Source organism: Nicotiana tabacum, chromosome 13 (assembly GCF_000715075.1).
Source record: "Nicotiana tabacum cultivar K326 chromosome 13, ASM71507v2, whole genome shotgun sequence".
In the NCBI taxonomy this organism is placed as follows: domain Eukaryota; kingdom Viridiplantae; phylum Streptophyta; class Magnoliopsida; order Solanales; family Solanaceae; genus Nicotiana; species Nicotiana tabacum.
This window is the reverse complement of record NC_134092.1, coordinates 26,357,155-26,380,485: the sequence shown is the minus strand read 5'-3', so window position 1 is coordinate 26,380,485 and position 23,331 is coordinate 26,357,155. Positions and strand designations below refer to the sequence as shown.

At 40.8% G+C, this 23,331-nt stretch overlaps 1 protein-coding gene across 1 annotated transcript; it reads right to left on the bottom strand.

Annotated features, from left to right (window-relative positions):
• Positions 1-21,907: 21,907 nt before the first annotated feature.
• On the bottom strand, positions 21,908-22,648 carry LOC107808543 (uncharacterized). Its single transcript, XM_016633076.1, has one exon. It carries the CDS (start codon positions 22,646-22,648, stop codon positions 21,908-21,910), a length of 741 nt encoding a protein of 246 aa, XP_016488562.1.
• Between the last annotated feature and the right edge of the window lie 683 nt (positions 22,649-23,331).

Below are 23,331 nucleotides of genomic sequence, written 5' to 3'. Positions count from 1 at the left end.
AGTAGTACTAACATGCTCAAAACTCACATCTTGCTTCTTCACATAGTCTCTAATCATCAAGTACTTTATGTCGATGTGCTTGCTTAGGCTGCCACTTTTATTGTTCTTAGAAAAGAACACTATAGCTGAATTGTCACAGAAGATTCTCAATGTCCTTAGAATGGAATGCACAATCCTAAAGACGGAAATATAGTTCTTCAACCATAACGCCTGTGATGTAGCTTCATAGCGTGCTATAAATTTAGCTTCCTAGTGGATGTTGCAACAGTTGTCTGCTCGACACTTCTCCAAGATACAACACCTCCAGCAAGAAGAAAAATGTATCTTGAAGAAGATTTACCAGTGTCTTTGCATCCACCTAAATAAGAGTGTGAATATCCAATCACCTCCAAAGAGTAAGAGTATTTGTATGTGAGCTTAAAATCCTTGGTTCCTTGCAAATATGTCAAAATCCTTTTACCAGCTTTTCAATGGTCAAGACTAGGGTTACTTTGATATCTGCTAAGCATTCCTACCGCAAAGCCAATATAGGGAATGCCTTTCATTTGCTCCTTTTTCAAAGCATTTTGTGGACATTGATTCAATGAGAATTTGTCATCTTTAATGATGGGTGCAGCTATAGGTGAGTAATTTTTCATCTCGAATCTTTTCAGAATTCTTTCAGTAGGCCCTTTGAGACAGTCCAAGTAATCTTTGAGATATGTCTTTGTGAATCTCTATGCCAATGACATAAGAGGCTTCACCCATATCCTTCATCTCAAAAATCTGGATAAGGAATTGTTTGGTCTCATGCAACAATCCCAAATCACTACTTGCAAGCAAAATGTCATTCACATATAGGACTAGAAAAATATATTTGCTCCCACTTATCTTAAGGTATATACATTGATCAATGATGTTCTCCGTAAATCCAAATGAAGCAACAACATTATGAAATTTAATATACCATTGGCGGGAAGCCTACTTTAGCCTATAAATGGATTTATTCAACTTGCAAACAAGGTGACTTTTGTCCTTATCACAAAATCCTTCAGGTTGACGCATGTATACCTCCTCTTCAAGACTCCATTCAAGAAAGTTGTTTTCACATCCATTTGATATAACTCTAAATCAAAATGAGCTACTAATGCCATGATTATTCTCAATGAATCCTTCTTTGATACTGGAAAAAAGGTTTCATGGTAATCAATTCCTTCCCTTTGAGAAAACCCCTTGGCTACAAGCCTGGCTTTATATCATTCAGTATTACCAGATGAGTCTGTTTTAGTTTTCAAAATCCAATTTGAACCTATAGTAGAGGCTCCCTTTGATAATTCGACGGAGATCCCAGACTTTAGTTTTAGCCATAGATTCTAACTCTTCTTTCATCGCATCATATCAAAGTGTGGAATTTTCTCCAGTTATGGCTTGTAAAAACGAGCATGGATCATCTTTTAGCCCAATATCATAACCAGACTCTTGGAGATATACAACATAATCACTAAAAGTTGTTAATTTTCGAACTCTTGAGGATTTTTCTTACTCCACTATTTCAGACACTTCTTCAGTGGGTTCAGGTAAAGTGGGTTGATCTTCACGTGCCTCCTCAAGTGGTGGTAGATCTTGAACTTGTTCTTGTTCAGATAATTCATGAGAATTTTTTTGAGCAACATTCAACTTCTCAATATATAAAGATACCACAGGTGGTTCGCTTATTTCTTCTAGTTCTACCTTTTGAGTCAAACCACTCCCACTTTCTTCATGTGCCTCAAGAAATTTAGCATTTCTAACCGCATAGCCTATAAAATAACCGCATAACCACAATTTTAGAAGAATGAGAAGGACAATAAAACCTAAGTCTCTTAGAGTTAACCGCATAGCCTATAAAATAACCGCTTGTTGTTCTTTCATCCAACTTCTTTAGTTGTGGGTTATAAACCCTCACTTCAGTTGGACATCCCCAAACATGTAAATGATTTAAACTAGGTTTCCATCCTTTCCATAATTCAAACGGTGTCTTGGGAACAGCCTTGGATGGAATCCTATTTAAAATATACACAGCGATTTTTAAGGCTTCACTCCATAAAGATAAAGGTAAACTTGATCTACTAATCATGCTTCTTACCATGTCCATTAATGTCCGGTTCCTTCTTTCTGTCACACAATTTTGTTGTGGTGTTCTTGGCATGGTATATTGGGTAATTATACATTCACTTTCAAGGAACTCAACAAATGGACCCTTAACTTGTCCTTTATATATTTACCTACCATAATATTCTCCACCCCTATCAGATCTTACAATTTTGATCTAAGCACCGGTTTGTTTCTCTACTTTTGTTTTGTAAACTTTAAAAGCATCAAGTGCTTCTGATTTATCAAACGAAAAATAGAGATGCATATATCTTGAATAGTCATCAATAAATGAGATAAAATATCTCACCATTCAAGCAAGGGGTAGGAAAAGGTCCACAAATGTCTGTATGTATGATCTCAAGCAATTGAGAACTCCTTTTGGCAGCTTTAGTTGATTTGTTGGTCTGCTTACCCATTATGCAGTCAACACAACTCCCAAAGTCAGAAAAATTAAAAGTTTTTAAAACTCCATCGTTAACCAACCTTTTGACTTTATCAATAGAGATGTGTCCCAATCTTTTATGCCAAAGACTTGATGAGTTTTCAAAGATAATATATCGTTTAGTGCCAATATCTTTGTCATGCAAAGTTAAAATATTGCATTCAAATGTGGGGTCTAGCTCAAGTTTATATAAAATTCCATTCCAATTTCCAAAACCAATAACTTTATTATCTTTCAAAAGTTTCACAGAAGGATAACGCAAATTCAAATCATATCCACTAAATGATAGTATTGAAAGAGAAATTAAATTTCTACAATATTCTAGAACATAAAAAGTATTTTCCAAATATAAGTGAAAACCATCCTTCAAAATGAGCCTATAAGTCCCTACGTTTTCCATACATGAACGCGTCCTATTGCCAGAATAGACGTATTGTTCATTTCCTAACGGCTTCCTCTGAGTTAGAAAGACCTGCATGATTTTGACAATGTGAATTTTAGCACCAGAATCAATCCACCATGTATTATCAGACATTTCAGTAAAATTAGATTCATAACATACAAAGGTAAAATTACATTTTGATTAAGGATGAAAAGTGTATGTTTTGAGTGTGTTTGATTGTTAATTTTTGTGTGAGTTGTGGGAGCTCACACCGCTTTTGAAGTAAAAATATACTCATTACGTATTTATTATATGTAGGGAAAAACTTATGCGGAAAAGGATCAACTAGGAGAAAAAATTGGAAAAAGGAGCTGAAGAGAAAAGTCCCGGACAGTGAAGCGAGGTTCACTTCACCAGACCGGGACCGGAGCAGAAAAAATAAGCTTTTCCAATCCGAATTAGAAGAAGAAAAATTCGCCCCATACAAATCCTAGTCGCTATAAATACATCCTAAAACGTGCTTTTGAAAGAGAGACACTTCTATCTTTTTTCCTCTATTTCCCTCTTTCTTCCTCTATTTCCATAATTGGTTATGATTCTAGTATTGTAGTTTTGCATACTATTATGAATAGCTAATTTTTTTATCTAGGGTTTTGATAGAATCTTTTGGAGGATGAATTCTTGTTATGTTTTTATATAATTGAACCGTTAGATTTCTGTACGTGTTCAACTATGTGTTTGTTGTTGTTGATTGAATGACCATCAATTGACTGTGCCTATTTAGTATGTATTGCTTGAGAGAGGGTACACATTTAGGTAGTTATTGAAAAATATTACTCCAATACCAAGGGTTTAAAGGCGGGATTAGAGATAACGAAGCCTTGGTGCGATCGTAGTGAGCGGTAAATTAGTACCAGCTAGTATAGTTCGAGAAAATACATATAGTAAATTGTGGTAGTTGCTCGATAGAGAATTATGACAATCAAAGTACTCATGATTGATAGAGAATAATTAGGCGAAATTATAGAAGATATAGCGGGAAGAATTCCGACAATTGAGAAAATCGTAACTCTAGACCACTCTAATCTTGTCTCCAATCCTTAATATCTTTAGTTATTAATTTATTACTTTAATTTATTAGTTAATTAGTTAAATATAAGAATCTAAATATTTCTAACTTATGAATTGTTCGAGCTTGTCTTCTTAGTGATAGTAAGTAGTTGTAGCTAAACCTTAGTTCTCTGTGGGATTTGACTCCGGACTCTTAGACCGGATTATATTTGCAGCGATCACTTATCCTTTTTAGGACTAGAGTTGGTCTTGATCAAATTTTGGTGCCGTTGCCGGGGAACTAACAGTGTAGCTGTAGGAGTACATATTGCTAGGTTGCAAGTTTGAACTTTTATTTTTGTTTTCTTGTATTTAATTTTATTTATTTATTTTTGTTTTACTTGTTGATTTTAAAAACATGACATCTTGAAATTATGAGAGTTTTGATGTTGGTAATTCTACTTTTAATCCTCCTTATGCATATTGTGGAGGAAATCACCCATGGCAAAATTATCAAAATATTTTCGAGAGCGAGTTATGTGCACCAACTCAATCTTATGTGTGGAATGTGTGTGATATATGTGGTGGTAAAAATGGTAACTTTTATGGTTGTGCTTATATGTTTTATCCTCCCCAACCCCTTACTATGATGGTTCTACTTTTTCTGGTGAAGTTAATAGGAACAAAGAACCCAGGGAAGCTGACCTGAAAGAGATCAAAGATATGTTAAAGTGCCTCATGGAACGAAGTCATGAGAAACAACTGCAAATACAAACACAGTGGGATACTTTCCAAAGGCAGTGGGATACTATCTAAATGAAAGAGGCAGTTATTCTTAATCTAGAAGGACAAGTGAGTCAATTAGTTGAAGCATTTAATGCTCAACCAGCTGATATTGTGGATAGTAGCCAAAAGGAGCATGTATTAGATGCAGAAATTAATGTGCTAACAGAAAAGGTCAGAGTAGAATACCAACAATTAATCGAACTAGATTTTGAGGATGTCGATGTTGTATAAGAGATACTAGAGTCAACCATGGAAATTGAGGATACATATTTAGTTGACTCTAGTGTCATGGGTGTTGAGGATATTGATAGTCCCAATGTTCATGTAGTTGAGTGCATTGGTCCACACTCCAAGCATTTTTCCACATTATGTTTGGATGATGATATGGAAATAGAGTCATCCGAGCCAATTGAGGAGTCAAGGAATGAGGAACAAGGTGCCTATATTTTGGAATTCTTCTTGCCAGAAAGTTAGGATTACATACCTCATGCAAAGGCCAAGAAGTGCATAATACTACATTAATTTCTTGAGGCAGTTAGATTTGTTCCACCACTCTTAGAGCATAGTATAAAACATGAAGCAAAACTTGGGGTAGAATTCATAAACTCGAGGTGGAGGCAAAAAATGATTCGCGTCGTGTCGTGACATTACATCAAGCGCTTGTTGGGAGTCAACCCAGCTTTACTGCTTTTTTTTATTGTATTACTTTTGTAGTGTTATTTTTTATTTCTCTAGGAGCATGGGAAGCAAGGCTATTGGAAGAAAACAAAATCAAATGAGATGGTTAGAACTAAATGTGGGATACTCGTACAAAGAACCAAGTATGGGAGAAGTCTGAGTACCCCATGAGCTGCTAAAGAGACTGTATTTATGGGTGTGCATTGGAGACAATGCATAATTTTAAGTGTGAGGTAAAAAGACTGTTTGGGTAATTTTCTATGCTATTTTAGTGTGTTATTGTATGTGCGTTGAAAAAAAAAAATAGGTAGAAATAATCCCCCTTGGTTTTTCTTATGACCCCGGTTCGTTTCCAAGGGATGACTCTTTGACGGGTAGTAGTTTTTTTAAATAAGCAGAATGTTCAAAAGGTTTTGGACTTTTCCCAATGATGGGCTTCCTAGACAGTTTTCTTAAGGGTTTAAAGTACAAAAAAAATACAATAAATATTTTCATTATTTTCCTTTTTGAATTGATAATGGAATGGGAAGAAGCTTGAGTAATTTGTGCTTTTGACATGTTTTATATCGGGGCTTAGGTCTGGAGCACTAAGTACTTTCTTTATGGTATTTGTAATTACATGCCTTGAAAATATGTGTGCCTTTCTTTTGATACCGAGGTTCATATTTCGACTACGACAACAACAACAACAACAATAATAACAAACCCAGTTTGATCCCATAAATGGGGTCTGGAGAGGGTAGTGTGAACTCAGAACTTACCCCTACCTCATAGAGATAGAGAGGTTGTTTTCGATAGACCCTCGGCTCAAGAAACAATGAAAATAAAGCACCAAGTAGCAAAGAATGTTAGAAACAATGTAACATAGTAACGTGTGCTAATGCCGCAACATGCGTAATAAATAACCGTAAATAGGAAATTACAAAAATAGTCCTAGACTATTGAATGGCCAAGGAGGAACACACTACTATCTGTCAATCTACAACCCTAATCCTCGACCTCCACACCTTCCTTTCGTGGGTCATGTCCTTGGTAAGCTGAAGCAATGACATGTACTGCCTAATTACCACTCCCCAATACTTCTTAGGCCTACCCCTTCCCTTCCTCAGACCCGCCATGGACAACCTCTCATACCTCCTCACCGGAGCATTCATGTCTCTCCTCCGCACATGCCCGAACCACCTCAGCCTTGATTCCTGCAACTTGTCCTCCACAGATGCCATACCTACCTTGTCCCTAATAACTTTATTCCTAATCCTGATTTTTCTAGTATGTCCGCACATCTATCTCAACATCCTCATTTCAGCTACTTTAATCTTTTGTACATGGGACTTCTTGACGGGTCAACACTCAGCTCCATACAACATAGTCGGTCTAACCGTCACTCTATAGAACTTGCCCTTAAGTCCAGGTGGCACATTCTTATCACACAAAACCCCTGATGTGAGCATCCATCTCATCCACCCCGCTCTAATATGATGAGTAACATCCTCGCCAATCTCCATGTTGCCTTGAATAATAGACCCAAGATATTTGAAACTGTCTCTTCTAGGGATTACCTGAGTACCAATCCTCACTTCCACTTATTCTTCATGCATTCCCTCACTGAACTTGCACTCCAAATACTTAGTTTTCGACCTACTCAACTTGAAACCTTTAGACTCTAGCGTTTGTCTCCAAATTTCAAATTTAGCATTAACTCTGCCTCGCGTCTCATCAATCAGGACTATGTCATCAGAAAATAGCATACACCATGGCACCTCCCATTGTATGTTACACGTTAGCGTATCTAACGCTAAAGCAAACAAAAACAGGCTAAGAGCCGATCTCTGGTGTAAGCCCATCTCCACTGGGAAATAATCCGAGTCTTCTCCCGCAGTGGTTACCCAAGTCTTCGCTCCCTCGTACATGTCCTTAATCACCCTAATGTACGCCACCAGAACACCACTAGCCTCCAAACATCTCCATAGGACCTCTCGCGGGACTTTATCATAGGCCTTCTCTAGGTCGATGAATACCAAATGCATGTCTTTCTTCCTCTCCCTATACTGCTCCACCAATCTCCTCACAAGGTGAATGGCTTCTATCATTGACCATCCCGGCATAAATCCAAACCGGTTCTCGTAAATAGTAACACTACATCACACCCTCATCTACACCACCCTCTCCCATACTTTTATAGTATGATTCAACAGCTTGATACCCCTATAGTTGTTACAATCCTGGATATTACCTGTGTTTTAATACAACGGGATCATCAAACTCCGTCGCCAATCTTCTAGCATCTTCTTCGTTCTGAAAATGACATTAAGCAGACTGTTAAGCCACTCTAAGCCTGCCCGGCCCACTACCTTCCAAACTTCCACTGGGATCTCATCTGGCCCAGTAGCCTTACCCTTGCTCATCTTCCGCATCGCCCCCTCCACCTCTATGCTCCTAATATGCCTATAAAACCTAAAATCCCTCTGACTCCTTGAATCCTCCAACTCACCTATCACGATGTTCCTCTCCCCTCCTTCGTTCAAGAGCCTATGGAAGTTCTCCTGACATCTATGCCTGATACACGCCTCTTCCACCAAAACCTTACCATATTCGTCATTGATGCACCGTACTTGGTCCAGGTCCCGAACCTTCCTCTCCCTAATCTTGGCTAACCTGAACAACTTCTTGTTGCCTTATTTGCCCCCAAGATCCTCGTACAATCGCTCAAAAGCTGCATTCTTAGCCACCGTGACTGCCAATTTTTCCTCTTTCCTTGCCTTTTTGTAACACTCCCTACACGTCTTCTTCTCCTCCTCGTCTGTGCTCTCCATTAACTTCAGATATGCCGCTTTCTTAGCTTCCACTTATCCTTGGACCTCCGTATTCCACAACCAGTCTCCTTTGTGGCCTCCCAAATAGACCTCCGTTACCCCTAGCACCTCTCTAATGTAGTTCGCTGTCGTGGTCCACATGTTACTCACGTCCCCACTACTCCTCCAGGCCCCCATGGCCAACAACTTCTCCCCCAACTCCTTAGCATTAACCTTAGTCAATGCTCCCCCACTTAATCTTCGGCTGGCCATACCCCGCTCTCTTCTTCCTTGTTCTCCTGACCTCTAAGTCAATTTCCAAAAGCCTATGTTGCGTCGACAAACACTCACTTGGTATAACCTTGCAATCAGTGCAAAGGCCCCTATTACTCCTAAGGAGAATATAGTCAATCTTAGTCCTGGCAACCTTACTCTAGAAAGTGACCAAGTGATCCTCCCTCTTTTGAAAACACGAATTAGCTAGCACCAAGTCAAAAGCTTTAGCAAAATCCAACGGAGAAGTACCACCGTCGTTCCTAACTCCAAATCCAAACTCGCCATGCACGTCGTTATAACCCGTGGTAGTCACCCCAATATGTCCATTAAAGTCACCCCCTATGACAAGCTTCTCGGTGTGTGGAATACCACGCACAACCTCGGCCAAATCATCCTAGAAGCACCTTTTGACTTCCTCACCCAGGCCCACCTGAGGCGCGTAATGCTAACCACATTAACTTAATAGTCATTAACCTATCATTCAGTATCCTAACATCCACTACCATCTCCTTGAGATCCCTATCAACTAAAAAACCTACCCTCTTGCTCGCAACCCCTCCTGAATGCCAAGGCTCATCTTTTGAATCTTGTGATTAATTCTCGCGTGCTTCAATTTTATGATAATTGTGTTAGTTGCTTTAACTATAATGACCCAATCAGTTGTTTTCCTTTCTGACATCATGTTCCCCTAAATAAAACTCCCCGTATGTGCTTTAACTATTTTATGACTTGGGGGGACGGTTAGTTTGGGGTTTGGAAGGTTTCAGGTTGAAATCGGAATACTTGGTTCCTTAAGGTTGGCTAAAAATGTTAAGTTTGACCTTGGTCAACCTTTTTAGTAAATGACCTCAGAACTGGGATTCGACGATTCCAATAGGTTCGTATGATGATTTTAGATTTGGGCGTATGTTCGGATTGGATTTTGGGTGACCCGGGAGCGTTTCGGCGCTTAATAGTGAAAGTTGACTTATTGAAGGTTGTAGAGTTCTTTAAATTTGGTTTGGAGTAGGTTTTGGTGTTATCGAGGTTTGTTTTTGATTTCGAGCCTAGTAATAGTTCCGTATATTAATTTAAGACTTGCACGCAAAATTTGGTTCCATTACGAGTAGCTTAAGTGTGTTTCAGCGCGTTCGGAGCAAATTGGGAACTTCGAGTTCATAATTTGGTTCAATTTGGTTTTGGGTGCGATTCCTAGTTTCATCGTTATATTACGCATTTTGAGAGTTCGGGCAGGTCCGTATTATATTTATGAACTTGTAGGTGCATTTGGTCAGGGTCCCGAGTGGCTCGGGTGCATTTTGAACCACCTAGAGCTAAGTTGGAAAAACTAGAATTTCTAGTTCTGGTTTTCTTCTTCGCGAATGCGGAAGGTACCCTCACATTTGTGATGAAAGATTTGGGAAGCTGAGTGGTTGTTCTTCGCGTTCGCGGGCAAGGGGTCGCATTCGCGAAGCTTTGAGATCCCAGGCCTACGCGCTCGCGAAGGCCTTCTCACGTTCGCATAGAATGAAAGGGACCTGGGAGGGTCAATACATATTAACTTTCACGTTCGCGTAGGGTAGGCCAAGAAAGCCTTCGCGTTTGCGAGGCCCCTGCCACGTTCGCAAAGGGCATTTTCTGGTTCTGGGAAGTTTTGTCTTCGTGAACGCAGGTCCCTTAGTACGTTAGCGAAGAAGAGGGCTGATGTGCTGGGTAGAATGTTTTTAAAAACGGGGCTCAGCCATTTTTGAACCTATTTTCTGCATCCTTGGGCGATCTTGGAGCTTCTTGAGAGGGGTATACACCTTGCAACTTGGAGGTAAGTTAATTCTACCTATTGTGAGATAAATACATAGATTATGGGTAGATTTTAACATGTAAATTGTGAAAAATCATGGGTTAGATGAAAAACCTAGGTTTTGATAAAAATGAGATTTCAACCACGAAAATGGTTATGGAACGGGATGAGAATTATATACTTGAGTTCTTGAGGTTATGGGTAATGATTCCCTACAAAAATTTCCGGAATCCGAGCACGTGGGCCAGGGGTGAATTTTAGAAATTTTTTCAATTTGGGTTAGGTAATTAATCTAATAGTTAAATTACAAAATTTTGAGCATGTATTGATTAAATTATATAATATTTTACTAGTTTCAGATTGATCGGCACCGAGTTGGGTCTTTAGAGCAAAATTGTGACTGAAAAGCGGTCTTTGAGACGAGGTAAGTCTCTTGTCTAACCTTGTAAGAGGAAATTTATCCCATAGGTTATTTAAATTAATGTTTGATTCTAATTGTGGGAGCTACGTACGTACGAGATGACGTGAGTCCGTGCGTAGCTACTAATTATGCTTATGTCCGGGTAGTTTTAGGACCTATATCATGAACTACTTGAAATGTTTGCACCCTACTTGTTAATTAAAGTGCCAAAAATTATATTAGAACTTGCTAGAGGAAATTGTGAAAGGTCGTTAATGAAATTTGTGTTATTTTAGGTATTAATCATTAAAAATGTTTAAGGCAAATGCTTATAAAGTATCTTTCTTTTCTTGTGGAACGGGCCGAATGCCTTAGCAGTATATAGATGCATCTATGGATCATGCCGCACGTCCCTCGGCAGTGTACACGTTATTCTGGATCGGGCCGTACGACCTCGGCATAAATCGTGCTGATTAAAACTCGAAACCTAATCATACTTGATTTTATTATGTGACTTGTGAAGTTACAGTTATAGAAGGCATGAATTTACTCGAAATTTATTCTATTGTGAGAAACTTAATTGCCCTTTTATGTTGAGGAGTTTTTTTTTATTATTGTTTCTTATCCCATGCTCATTCAAAATTCCTGTATTTTATTGTTAGCCCATAGTAAGTGTCAATGTCGACCCCTCTTCACTACTTCTTCGAGATTAGACTTGATACTTACTAGGTACACGTTGTTTATGTACTCACACTACACTTTTGCACTAACTGTGCAGGATCTGAGGCAAGTGCACTTGGCGGTCACCCAGGCGCGCATCCCCGTTAGCCGAAGGCCTAGTGGTGAGTTGCATTTTTGAGCCGTTCTGCATCACCTAGTGTCTCTCACTTATCTTCATTTATGTCTATTTCTATTTCAGATAGTAGCTAGAGTTTTGTATAATCCATTAGTGCTCATACACTTGTGATATCAGGGTTTGGCATACACCAGTAGACTTGTGGTTTTGGAGTATTACTATAGTTATGACTGCACTTAGCTGCACTTGTTTTATGTATTTATACCTGTTATTTATTAAATCTATTAAGTAAGGAAAAATTTATTTACTCGAAAATGTATTAAAAGAGAAATAATCTGTCTAATTCACTATTTGGCTTGCCTAGCGGTAACGTTGGGCGCCATCACAGCTCATAAGAGAATTGGGTCGTGACAACATGGTATCAAAGCACTAGGTTCACGCAGGTCTCACAAGTTATGAGCAGGCCTAGTAGAGTCTTGCGGATCGGTGCGGGGACGTCCGTACTTATCTTCGGGGAGGGGGAGGGGTATAGGGTAATAGGAAATTTCTCTTTCTTCATCTCATATCGTGCAGTTAATATGGTACTAAGTATATTTCTCTTATTCTCTCATAGATGGAGTGAACGCGCTCTACATATGTTCCATACCAGGGAAGAGCTGCTCCTCCCATTGCTAGAGGCTGAGGTAGAGGCCAAGGGAGGGTTCCAGCCCGTTGTAGGGGACGAGGATGTCCCAGAGTTGCTCCAGCTATGCCACCAGTGGATCCAGTAGAGGATCCTATTAATGAGGAGTAGGGCAATGTGCCTGCAGCAGAGCCAGCCCTAGTAGATTTCATGTCTGCATCGGGATTCTAGGAGGTCATGGGTCGTATGCTGCGATTCATGGATACCATGACTCAGGCCGGGTTATTTCCGGTAGACCCAGCCATATCTCAGGCGGGAGGGGGGACACAGACTCCTACCGCTCAGGCTCCAGGGCACGCAACTGCTGTGTATCAGACCCTGGGTGTACTACCCGTGGGCGAAGCTCAGCCAGTTGCAGCAGTTGTGCCTGAGCCCAGACCAATTGCGGCCGGCTAGCCGCAGAAGCTATTGGACAGATGGACCAGATTTCAGCCTCCTGTCTTTGGAGGTGAGAGGCACAAAGACCCCCAGGACTTCGTTGATCAGTGCAGGGACAAACTGCACAACATGAGGATATTGGAGTCCCATAGGGTAGACTTTACTACTTTTCACCTGGAGGGCAGGGCCTGTAGGTGGTGGAAGTCCTATCTTCTTGGTAGACCAACAGATTCTCCTCCCATGACTTGGGAAAGGTTCACCCGTATCTTCCTGGATAGGTATACCACCCTCTTAGAGGGAAGAGTTGATGTTTCAGTTCGAGCAGCTCCAGCAGGGTCAGATGTCTATCATCGACTATGAGGAGAGATTCTCTGAGTTGTCTCTCCATGAACTTATGATACTTCCTACTGATGCAGAGAGAGTGTTGAGGTTTGTTGTAGGCCTGCACACTGGTATTGAGGCCACTATGGCCCGAGAGGTTGAGATGGGGACTTCTTATGAGCTAGTTGTGGGGATAACTCGGAGGATTGAGGGTGTGTGTCAGCGTAGCCAAGAGCAGGCTACGAGGGATAAGCAGTTTTGATATTCTGTAGAGTTTAGAGGTGCCCTGGCTGGGTGGTGAGGTCTGTTTATGAAGGGTCAGTCTAGCAGGCCCACTTACCCAGCACCGCCGCCTCCTCGGGGTGCCCCAGTGAGGCCTTATTTCAGTGCTATGCTAGAGAGTTCCTACCGCCCACCAACTATCCAGGGTTCCTCCAGTGGGTATTCAGGCCATCAGGGTCAGACTTCAAGTCAGCAGTCCACCGTACTGAGAGGTTGTTTTGTGTGTGGGGATCTTAGTCATGTGTGGAGGTTCTGCCCCAGGCTTCGGGGAAAGGCAGTGCAGCAGGATCAACAGCCTATGATTACTGTACCAGTTGTACCACCAGCCATCCGGCCCCCCAGAGGCGTAGAGCAGGTGGGAAGGGGCCGTCTTATAGGTGGAGGCCAGTCAGGTGGAGCTCCGGCTAGGTTATATGCTTTTCTGTCCAGACCAGATGCAGTGGCCTCAGATTCCGTGATTACATGTATTATTTTTGTCTGCGGTAGGGATGCTTCAGTACTATTTTATCCAAGGTCTACATATTTATATGTCTCATTTCCGTTTGCTAGTTTCCTGGGTGTTTCTCGTGAGCCCATGGGTACTCCTGTTTATGTGTCCACTCTTGTATGCGATTCGGTTGTTGTGAATCGGATCTACCATCTTGCATTGTTACATTCTGTGGTTACGAAACTAGAGCAGATCTTCTGCTGCTTGATATGACCGGTTTTGAGATCATCCTGAGCATGGACTGGCTATCTCCATATCATGACATCCTAGATTGCCATGCCAAGACTATTACCTTGGCGATGCTAGAGTTGCCTAGATTGGAGTGGAAGGGTTCGTCGGTCAGGTCATCTAGTTGGGTTATTTCCTTTCTGAAGGCTCGACACATGGTTGAGAAGGGTTGTTTGTCTTATCTGGCCTATTTTCGGGATACTACTATAGAAACTCGGGTGATTCATTCAATGCCTGTAGTCCGGGAGTTCACCGATGTATTTCCTTCTGATCTCCCGTGCATGCCACCATATCGTGATATTGATTTCTGTATTGATTTGGCTCCAGGTACCCACCTATATCTATTCCACCGTACTGCATGTCTCCTTAAGAGTTGAAGTAGTTATAAAAGCAACTTGAGGAGTTACTAGCAAAAGGGTTCGTCAGACCGAGTGTGTCACCTTGGGGTGCACCGGTATTATTTGTGAAGAATAATGATGGGACTATGCGGATGTGTATTGATTATCGCCAATTGAACAAAATTACCATTAAGTACAAGTATTCGTTGCCGCATATTAATGATTTGCTTGACCAGTTGCAGGGTGCCAGAGTGTTCTCTAAGATCGACTTGAGATCGGGGTACCATCAGTTGAAGATTCAGGAATCGGATGTTCCGAAGGCTGCTTTTCGGACTAGATATGGCCATTATGAGTTTCTGGTAATGTTTCCGTATGCCCCAACGACGTTTATAGATCTGATGAACCGGGTGTTCAAGCCATATATCGACTCGTTTGTCATCGTCTTCATTGATGACATTTTGATCTATTCGCGTAGCATGGAGGAGCACGAGCAACATTTGAGAGCGGTGCTTCAGATCTTGCGAGAGCAAAAGCTATATGCTAAGTTCTCCAAGTGTGACTTTTGGCTAGACTCTGTAGCCTTCTTGGGGCATATTGTATCGGGCGAGGGTATTAAGGTGGATCCCAAAAAGATCGAGGCAGTTAAGGGTTGGCATCATCCCATTTCGGTGATTGAGATCAGTAGCTTCTTGGGGTTAGCAGGTTATTATCGTTGGTTTGTGGAGGTATTTGCATCTATTGCAGCACCATTGACTAGATTGGCCCAGAATGGTGCTTCATTCCGATGGTCCGATGATTGTGAGGTGAGCTTTAAGAAGCTCAAGACTGAATTGACTTCAGCACCAGTGTTAGCATTGCCTTTCGGTTCGGGGATATATACTGTGTATTGCGACGCTTCACGCGTTGGTTTAGGATGTGTATTGATGCAGGAGGGGAGAGTTATGCATACGCTTGATGTCAACTGAAGCCCCAAGAGAATAATTACCCTATACATGATTTGGATTTGGCTGCGATTGTTCACGCTCTTAAAATCTGGAGGTATTATCTTTATGGATTGTCCTGTAAGATTTACACCGATCATCGCAGCTTGCAGCATTTTTTCAAGAAAAGCGATCTCAATTTGAGACAGCGCAGGTGGCTTGAGTTATTAAAAGATTATGATATTACCATCCTTTATCATCTGGGCAAGGCAAATATAGTGGCAGATGCCTTGAGCAGAAAGGCGGAGAGTATGGGTAGTTTTCATTTCAGCAAAGGAGAGGCCACTAGCTTCGGACATCCAGTCCTTGGCTAACAAACTTGTGAGGTTGGATATTTCAGAGATCAGCAGAGTCCTTGCATGCGTCGTTTCTCAGTCCTCACTATCCGAGCAGATCAAGGATCGCCAGTTTGATGATCCGCACTTATTGGTTCTCAGAGTAGCAATACTACAGGGTGGTGCCAAGGAGGTTACTATCGATGAGGATGGTGTTCTGCGACTCCAGGGTCGCCTATGTGTTCCTAATGTTGATGGCTTGAGGAAGAAGATCCTAGATAAGGCACACAGTTCTCGGTATTCTATTCATCCAGGTGCTACGAAGATGTATTGCGACCTAAGGCAGCATTATTGGTGGTGGCGGATGAAGAAGGACATAGTTGAGTATGTGGCAAGGTGTCTAAATTGCCAGCAGGTTATGTATGAACACCAGAATCCAGGTGGCCTACTTCAGCAGATGACTATACCTGAGTGGAAATGGGAGCGCATTACTATGGATTTCGTAGTTGGGTTGCCGCGGACCTTGCGGAAGTTTGATGCAGTTTGGGTCATTGTCGACAGGTTGACCAAGTCAGCACACTTCATTCCGATCGTGACCACATATTCCTCTAAGAGGTTGGCCCAGAATTATATTCAGGAGATTATTCAGTTGCATGGTGTACCTATTTCCATTATATCAGATAGAGGCCCTCGGTTTACTTCACATTTATGGAGAGCAGTACAAAGTGACTTGGGGACCCGTGTAGAGCTCAGCATATCCTTTCACCCGCAGACCGACGGGCAGTCGGAGCATACAATTCAGATCTTGGAGGACATGCTCAGAGCATGTGTGATTGACTTCGGAGGGTAGTGGGATCATTTCTTGCCTTTGGTCGAGTTCACTCATAACAATAGTTACTAGTCCAACATTGAGATGGCTCCATTTGAGGCTTTATATGGTCGGCGGTGTCGTTCACCCATCGGATGGTTTGAGCCCAGCGAGGCTAAGCTGTATGGCACTGATTTGGTGAATGATGCCTTGGAAAAGGTAAAGTTGATTCAGGAGCGACTTCCTACAGCACAGTCCAAGCAGAAGAGTTATGCGGATCAGAAAGTGCATGATTTATCATTTATGGTTGGCGAGAAAGTTCTCTTGAAGGTCTCGCCGATGAAGGGGATCATGAGGTTCGGGAAGAAGGAAAAGTTGAGCCCAAGGTTTATAGGCCAATTTGAGGTGTTGAGACAAGTTGGGGACGTTGCTTACGAGCTTGCTTTGCCTCCCAGTCTATCGGGAGTTCATCCGGTTTTTCACGTATCTATGCTCCAGAGGTATTATGCCGACCTGTCGCATATGTTAGACTTCAGTACGGTCCAGCTAGATGGGAGCTTAGGTTATGAGGAGGAGCCAGTTTCCATTGTTGATAGGCAGGTTCGTCATTTGAGGTCCAAGAAGATTTATGCGGTAAAGGTTCAGTGAAGGAGCCAACCGATCGAGGAGGCGACTTGGGAGGCCGAGGAGAACATAAGGAGAAAATATCCAAACCTATTCAGCACTCCAGGTATGATTATAGACTCGTTCAAGGACAAACGTTTGTTTAAGAGGTGGAGAATGTAACGACCCAACTGGTCGTTTTGCTTTCTGACACCCTATTCCCTTAAATAAGACTCCACGTATGTGGTTTAACAGTTTTATGACTTGCAGGGACGGTTAGTTTGGGGTTTGGAAGGTTTCAGGTTGAAATCGAAACACTTGGTTCCTTAAGGTTGGCTAAAAATGCTAAGTTTGACCTTGGTCAACATTTTTTGTAAACGACCTTGGAACCAGGATTCGACGATTCCAATAGGTTCTATGATAATTTTGGACTTGGGCGTACGTTCGGATTGGGTTTTGGGGTGACCCGGGAGCGTTTCGACGATTAATAGTGAAAGTTGACTTATTGAAGGTTTTAGAGTTCTTTAAATTTGGTTTGGAGTAGGTTTTTGTGTTATCGAGGTCCGTTTGGGATTCCGAGCCTAGTAAGAGTTTCTATTTGATTTAAGACTTGCACGCAAAATTTGGTGCCATTCCGAGTAGTTTAAGTGTGATTCGGCGTGTTCGGAGCAAAATGGGAACTTCGAGTTCATAATATGGTTCAATTTGGTTTTGGGGTGCGAGTCTTAGTTTCATCATTATATTACGTGTTTCGAGAGTTTGAGTAGGTCTGTATTATGATTATGGACTTGTAGGTGTATTTGGTGAGGGTCCCGAGTGGCTCGGGTGTGTTTTGAACCACCCATAGCTAAGTTGGAAAAACTAGAATTTCCAGTTCTGGTTTCCTTCTTCGCAAATACGGAAGGTACCCTCGCATTCGCAATGAAAGATTTGGGAAGCTGGATGGTTGTTCTTTGCGTTCGCGGGAAAGAGGTCGCATCCGCGAAGCATTGAGATCCCAGGCCTACGCGTTCGCGAAGGCCTTCTCGTGTTCGCGTAGAAGAAAAGGGCCTCGTAAGGTCAGTACATATTAACCTTCACGTTCGCGTAGGAGCCTTCGCGTTCGCGTAGGGTAGGCCAAGCAAGCCTTCGCGTTTGCGAGGCCTCTGCCACGTTCGCGAAGGGAATTTTCTGGGCCTGGGAAATTTTGCCTTCATGAACGCGAGGCCCTTAGCGCGTTCGTGAAGAAGAGGGCTGCTGCGCTAGGCAGAATGTTTTAAAAATGGGGCTCAACCATTTTTGAACCTATTTTCTGCATCCTTTGGCGATCTTGGAGCTTCTTTAGAGGGGTATACACCTAGCAACTTGGAGGTAAGTTAATTCTACCTATTGTGAGATAAATACATAGACTATGGGTAGATTTTAACATGTAAATTGTGAAAAATCATGGGTTAGATGAAAAACCTAAGTTTTGATAAAAATACGATTTCAACCACGAAAATGGTTATGGAATAGGATGAAAATTGTATTCTTGAGTTCTTGAGGTTATAGGTAAGAAATATCCGGAATCCGGGCACGTGTGCCCGGGGTGAATTTTAGGAATTCTTCCAATTTAGGTTAGGTAAATAATCTAATAGTTAAATTACAAATTTTTGAGCATGTATTGATTAAATTATATAATATTTGACTAGTTTCGGATTGACCGGCACCGAGTTGGGGCTTTAGAGCAAAATTGTGATCGGAATGTGGGCTTTGAGATGAGGTAAGTCTCTTGTCTAACCTTGCAAGAGGAAATTTACTCCATAAGTGATTTAAATTAATGCTTTCTTCTAATTGTGGGGGCTACGTACGTACGAGGTGACGAGAGTCCATGCGTACTTACTAATTATGCTTATGTCCGGGTAGTTTTAGGACCCATATCATGAACTACTTGAAATGTTTGCACCCTACTTGTTAATTAAAGTGCCAAAAATTATATTAGAACTTGCTAGAGGAAATTGTGAAAGGTCTTTAATGAAATTTGTATTATTTTGTGTATTAATCATTAAAAATGTGTAAGGAAAATGCTTATAAAGTATCTTTCTCTTCTTGTGGAACGGGCCGAACGCCTCGGCAGTATATAGATGTATCTATGGATCATGCCGCACGTCCCTCGGCAGTGTACACGTTATTTTAGATCGGGCCGTACGACGTCGGCATAAATCGTGCTTATTAATACTCGGAGCCTAATCATACTTGATTTTATTATGTGACTTGTGAAGTAACAGTTATAGAAGGCATGAATTTACCCGAAGGCCTAGTGGTGAGCTGCATTTCTGAGCCGTTATGCATCACCTATTGTCTCTTCTTTATATTCATTTCTGTCTATTTCTATTTCAGACAATAGCTAAAGTTTTGTATAATCCATTAGTGCTCATACATTTGTGACACCAGGTCTTGGCACACACCAGTAGACTTGTGATTTTGGAGTATTACTATGGTTATGACTACACTCACCTGCTCTCGTTTTATGTACTTAAACCTGTTATTTCTTAAATCTTTTAAGTAAGGAAAATTTATTTACTCGGAAGATTATTAAAAGAGGAATAATCTGTCTAATTCACTATTTGGCTTGACTAGTGGTAACGTTGGGCGCCATCATGGCTCATAAGAGAATTAGGTCATGACATTAACTCGAGAGTCGAGTCTGAGCCGTCCTGAGTGAGTCATGTGTATTGTATGAGGTGAGATTTTGGTGTACTTTGTGCCATCCTTGCTAGTCTAGAATTTGCCCCGTGTGTGAGTCAAAGCAAAATGATTAAGCCTTGTAAGTTTGGGAAGTGATATAGGCTTCTTTGGTTGACCATTTAACCTATTTGCCTACCTGTGCTAATATTATCCAGAGTCACCCCTTTTGAGCCTGTAGACGTTTTCTTTGGCAACCACATTACAAGTCGAATCCCTTTTGTTCTCAATCAATCTTGTTGAACCTTTGCATCTAAAATCACTTAAGTAGCTAGAAGAGTAAAGAAAGAGATTGGGTAGCTTTTGAGTGGAACCATAAAATGGCCGAAAAGGTGCACTTGTGTACAAGTAAAAAAAAGTACTAGCCGAAAATACCAAATTAAGGAGAGTGAAAAAAAAAAATAACTGAAGAAAAAAAAAATAACACCTCTCATATCTTTTTTGGGCTATTAAATATCTATATGTTGATGTTCTTAATGAAGAAAGGCTTAAATGTGCATGGTTTCATGGCATGACATCGAATTGGTCATGACAAGAAGGTGCTTAAAAGTGCAGTATAGTGTATTAAAGTACTTAGGAGGGTTAGTCACTACTTTCACAAATATATCCTACCCGTCCCTTAGCCTACATTACAACTTATAAAGTCCTACCTGATCCTAGACTTTGCGAGCTTAAATAGTATAGACTTACACTACGGGCAAGCCCATGGTACGAACCTGGGTGGCATAAGAGCTTTTTGTGAGATTGAGCAAATTCTTCCAATTTGAGAGCCCTTAAAATATACTTGAACTTATATTTGGCGTGTGGACTACTTTCTCTATGGTTTGTTGGCGAGGGCACATGATTTGCAAAGGATTGGTAGAGACCTTGATTTTTGAGTTGGCACGAGGAGTGAGTCATAGTGTGGAACGCATTGGAGTCAAGTTTTGAGGCGAGAATGTTAGAAAGATTCACATGAATATTTTAAATAATCTTGGCATGAGTTTAAAACTTGAAGAAATGTATGAAGAGTGCATATATTGGGTTCTAAGCGTTGATATAAACCACTGTCATTGGTGTGATGCTTGAATATATTTTGAAATGTGTTTCTAGCCTATGCACTTAATTTAGAGTTGCTCGAGGACAAGCAAGAGTTTAAGTGTGGGGTGGTGATAAAGGATGAAAAGTGCATGTTTTGAGTGTGTTTATGTGTTAATTCTTGTATGAGTTGTGGAATTTCACATCGCTTTTGGAGTAAAAATATGCTCATTACGTGTTTATTATGTATAGAAAAAAACTTATGCGGAAATGAACAACTAGGAGAAAAATTGGAGAAAAAAAAAAAGCTGAAGAGAAAAGTCTCGGACCGCGAAGTGAGGTTCACTTCGTCAGACCGGGGACCGGAGCAGAAAAAATTAGCTTTTCCAATCCGAATTAGGAGAAGAAAAATTCACCCCATACAAATCCTAGTCGCTATAAATACATCCTAAAACATGTTTTTGAGAGAGAGACACTACTTTGGAAGGAGAGAAGACTTTGGGGAGGCAAGAACAAGCTAGATGCAAGAAGGAGAAGGATTCAACTTCACGTTTTTCCCTCTTTCTTCCTCTATTTTCATTATTGGTTATGATTCTAGTATTGTAGTTTTGCATACTATTATGAGTAACTAATTTTTTATCTAGGGTTTTGATAGAACCTTTTGGAGGATGAATTCTTGTTATGTTTCTATATAATTGAACCGTTAGATTTCTCGACTTGTTCAACTACGTGTTTGTTGTTGTTGATTAAATGGCCATCAATTGAATGTGCCTATTTAGTGTGTATTGCTTGAGAGAGGGTACACATTTAGGTAGTTATTGAACAACATCACTCCTAACGTATGTGAGAGATAAATATTAAGGGTTTAAAGGCTGAATTAGAGATACGAAACCTTGGTGCGATCATATTGAGCGGTGAAGTAGTACCAGCTAGTGTAGTTCGAGAGAATATATCTAGTAAATTGTGGTAGTTTCTCAAGAAAAAATTACGACAACCAAAGTACTCACGATTGGTAGAGAATAATTAGGCAAAATTATAGAAGACATAGCGAGAAGGATTCCGATAATTGGGAAAATCATAACTCTAGACCTCCTTAATCTTGTCTCCAACCTTTAGTATCTTTAGTTATTAATTTATTACTCTAATTTGTTAGTTTATTAGTTAAATATAAGAATCTTAATATTTCTAACTTAGGAATTGTTCGAGCTAGTCTTCAGTGTGATAGTAAATGGTTGTAGCTAAACATTAGTTCTATGTGAGATTCGACTCCGGACTCTTAGACCATATTATATTTGCAGCGACCGCTTATCCTTTTTAGGACTTTAGTTGGGCGTGATCACGTTTCTTCTCAAGCCATTTCTTGTATTTCAAATCCTTCTTCCAGTGTCCCTTCTTCTTACAGAAACGACAAGCATCTTTGTCAAAAGTGCTTTTTTTCTTCGTGGGAACACTTTTGTCCTTCTTTGCATTTCTCTTACCAAGAGTCACCAAATTAACACTTTCAGGTGTCCCATGCTTCAACCTCTTTTCTTCTTGAACACACATAGTCAAGAGTTTATTGATTGACCATTTATCTTTGTGTGTGTTGTAATAAATATTGAACGGACCATATTCCACAGGAAGAGAGATGAGAATGAAATGCACAAGAAATGGTTCAGACATATCAACCTTAAGAGAGTTGAGTTTAGCAGCATTGTCTCTCATGTCCATAATGTGCTCACGCACTGTACGACTTCTGTCAAAAGTCATACTTGAGAGCCTCTTCATAAGGGTGCTGGTTAATGCCTTGTTAGAGCTTATAAATTGTTCATCAATTACCTTAATGTAAGCTTTGAACTTATTTCTATTAGGGATAGAACCCCTAATGCTTTGGCTTATATGGGCTTTAATGAGTATTAAATTCTTCCACCGCTCATAATCAACATTAGCTGCTGGCGTACATGATTCCGTGGGAATAGATGGTTCATCCACACGGAGTTCCAGGTCCAGATCCGAGAACCCTAAAGTGAGAAGGACTTTCTCCTTCCATTCAGTATAATTGTCACCAAAAATCATTGGAATTCGAGCATCTCATTAAAAATAGCGGTTGGAAAAGCTGTAAAGACTACAAAATAAGGATAAATAAACATAAGCTATGAACTACAATTCATCAAAAGTGAATCGCGTAAAATACCGATTTTAAGTGAATTCTAGACCCTCATGTGGGTGAGTATCGGGTCCGTGCCGTCTTTGGTTGGAGAGCATCAAACAACAAAAAGTGCATTTGATGCAACTGCTTCTCACTCTTCAACTCCATCAACTTCATCTCCTCTTTCACCACCACCAGCAACTGCTACATCATTTCTATCTCCATCCACTCTTCCAACAAAGGTTGTTACATCATCTCCATTGGTCGCACCTGATCATGAAGAATATGTCCCTCCTCCACAGTCCCCAGTTCATGGGAATTTGGGGAAAAATTATGCTGCCTCTTCTGAAGATCCACAAAGGAGGAGGAGTGTTACCCTTTCGGTCTCCACCGGGTGCAACTTGCTTTCGAGGCTGGTGGAGCTTGCTAACTATCTGAAGCCTTTGGCTTCAGAAATAGACTGGGAGAAGATTCAGACACTCTCGGGGGAGTGTTTGTTGAACAATGCTATGCATAACGTTGCAGCGGTACGTTCCTTTCTTCTTCTGTTATTTCTTATACTTTTGAACAAATGTACTCTAAGTTTTACCTCTTCTTATTTTGTAGGCCA

Excerpts from the sequence above, each read along its gene's own strand:
- LOC107808543 (XM_016633076.1), bottom strand. The coding sequence starts at position 22,648 with ATGATTTTTGGTGACAATTATACTGAATGGAAGGAGAAAGTCCTTCTC.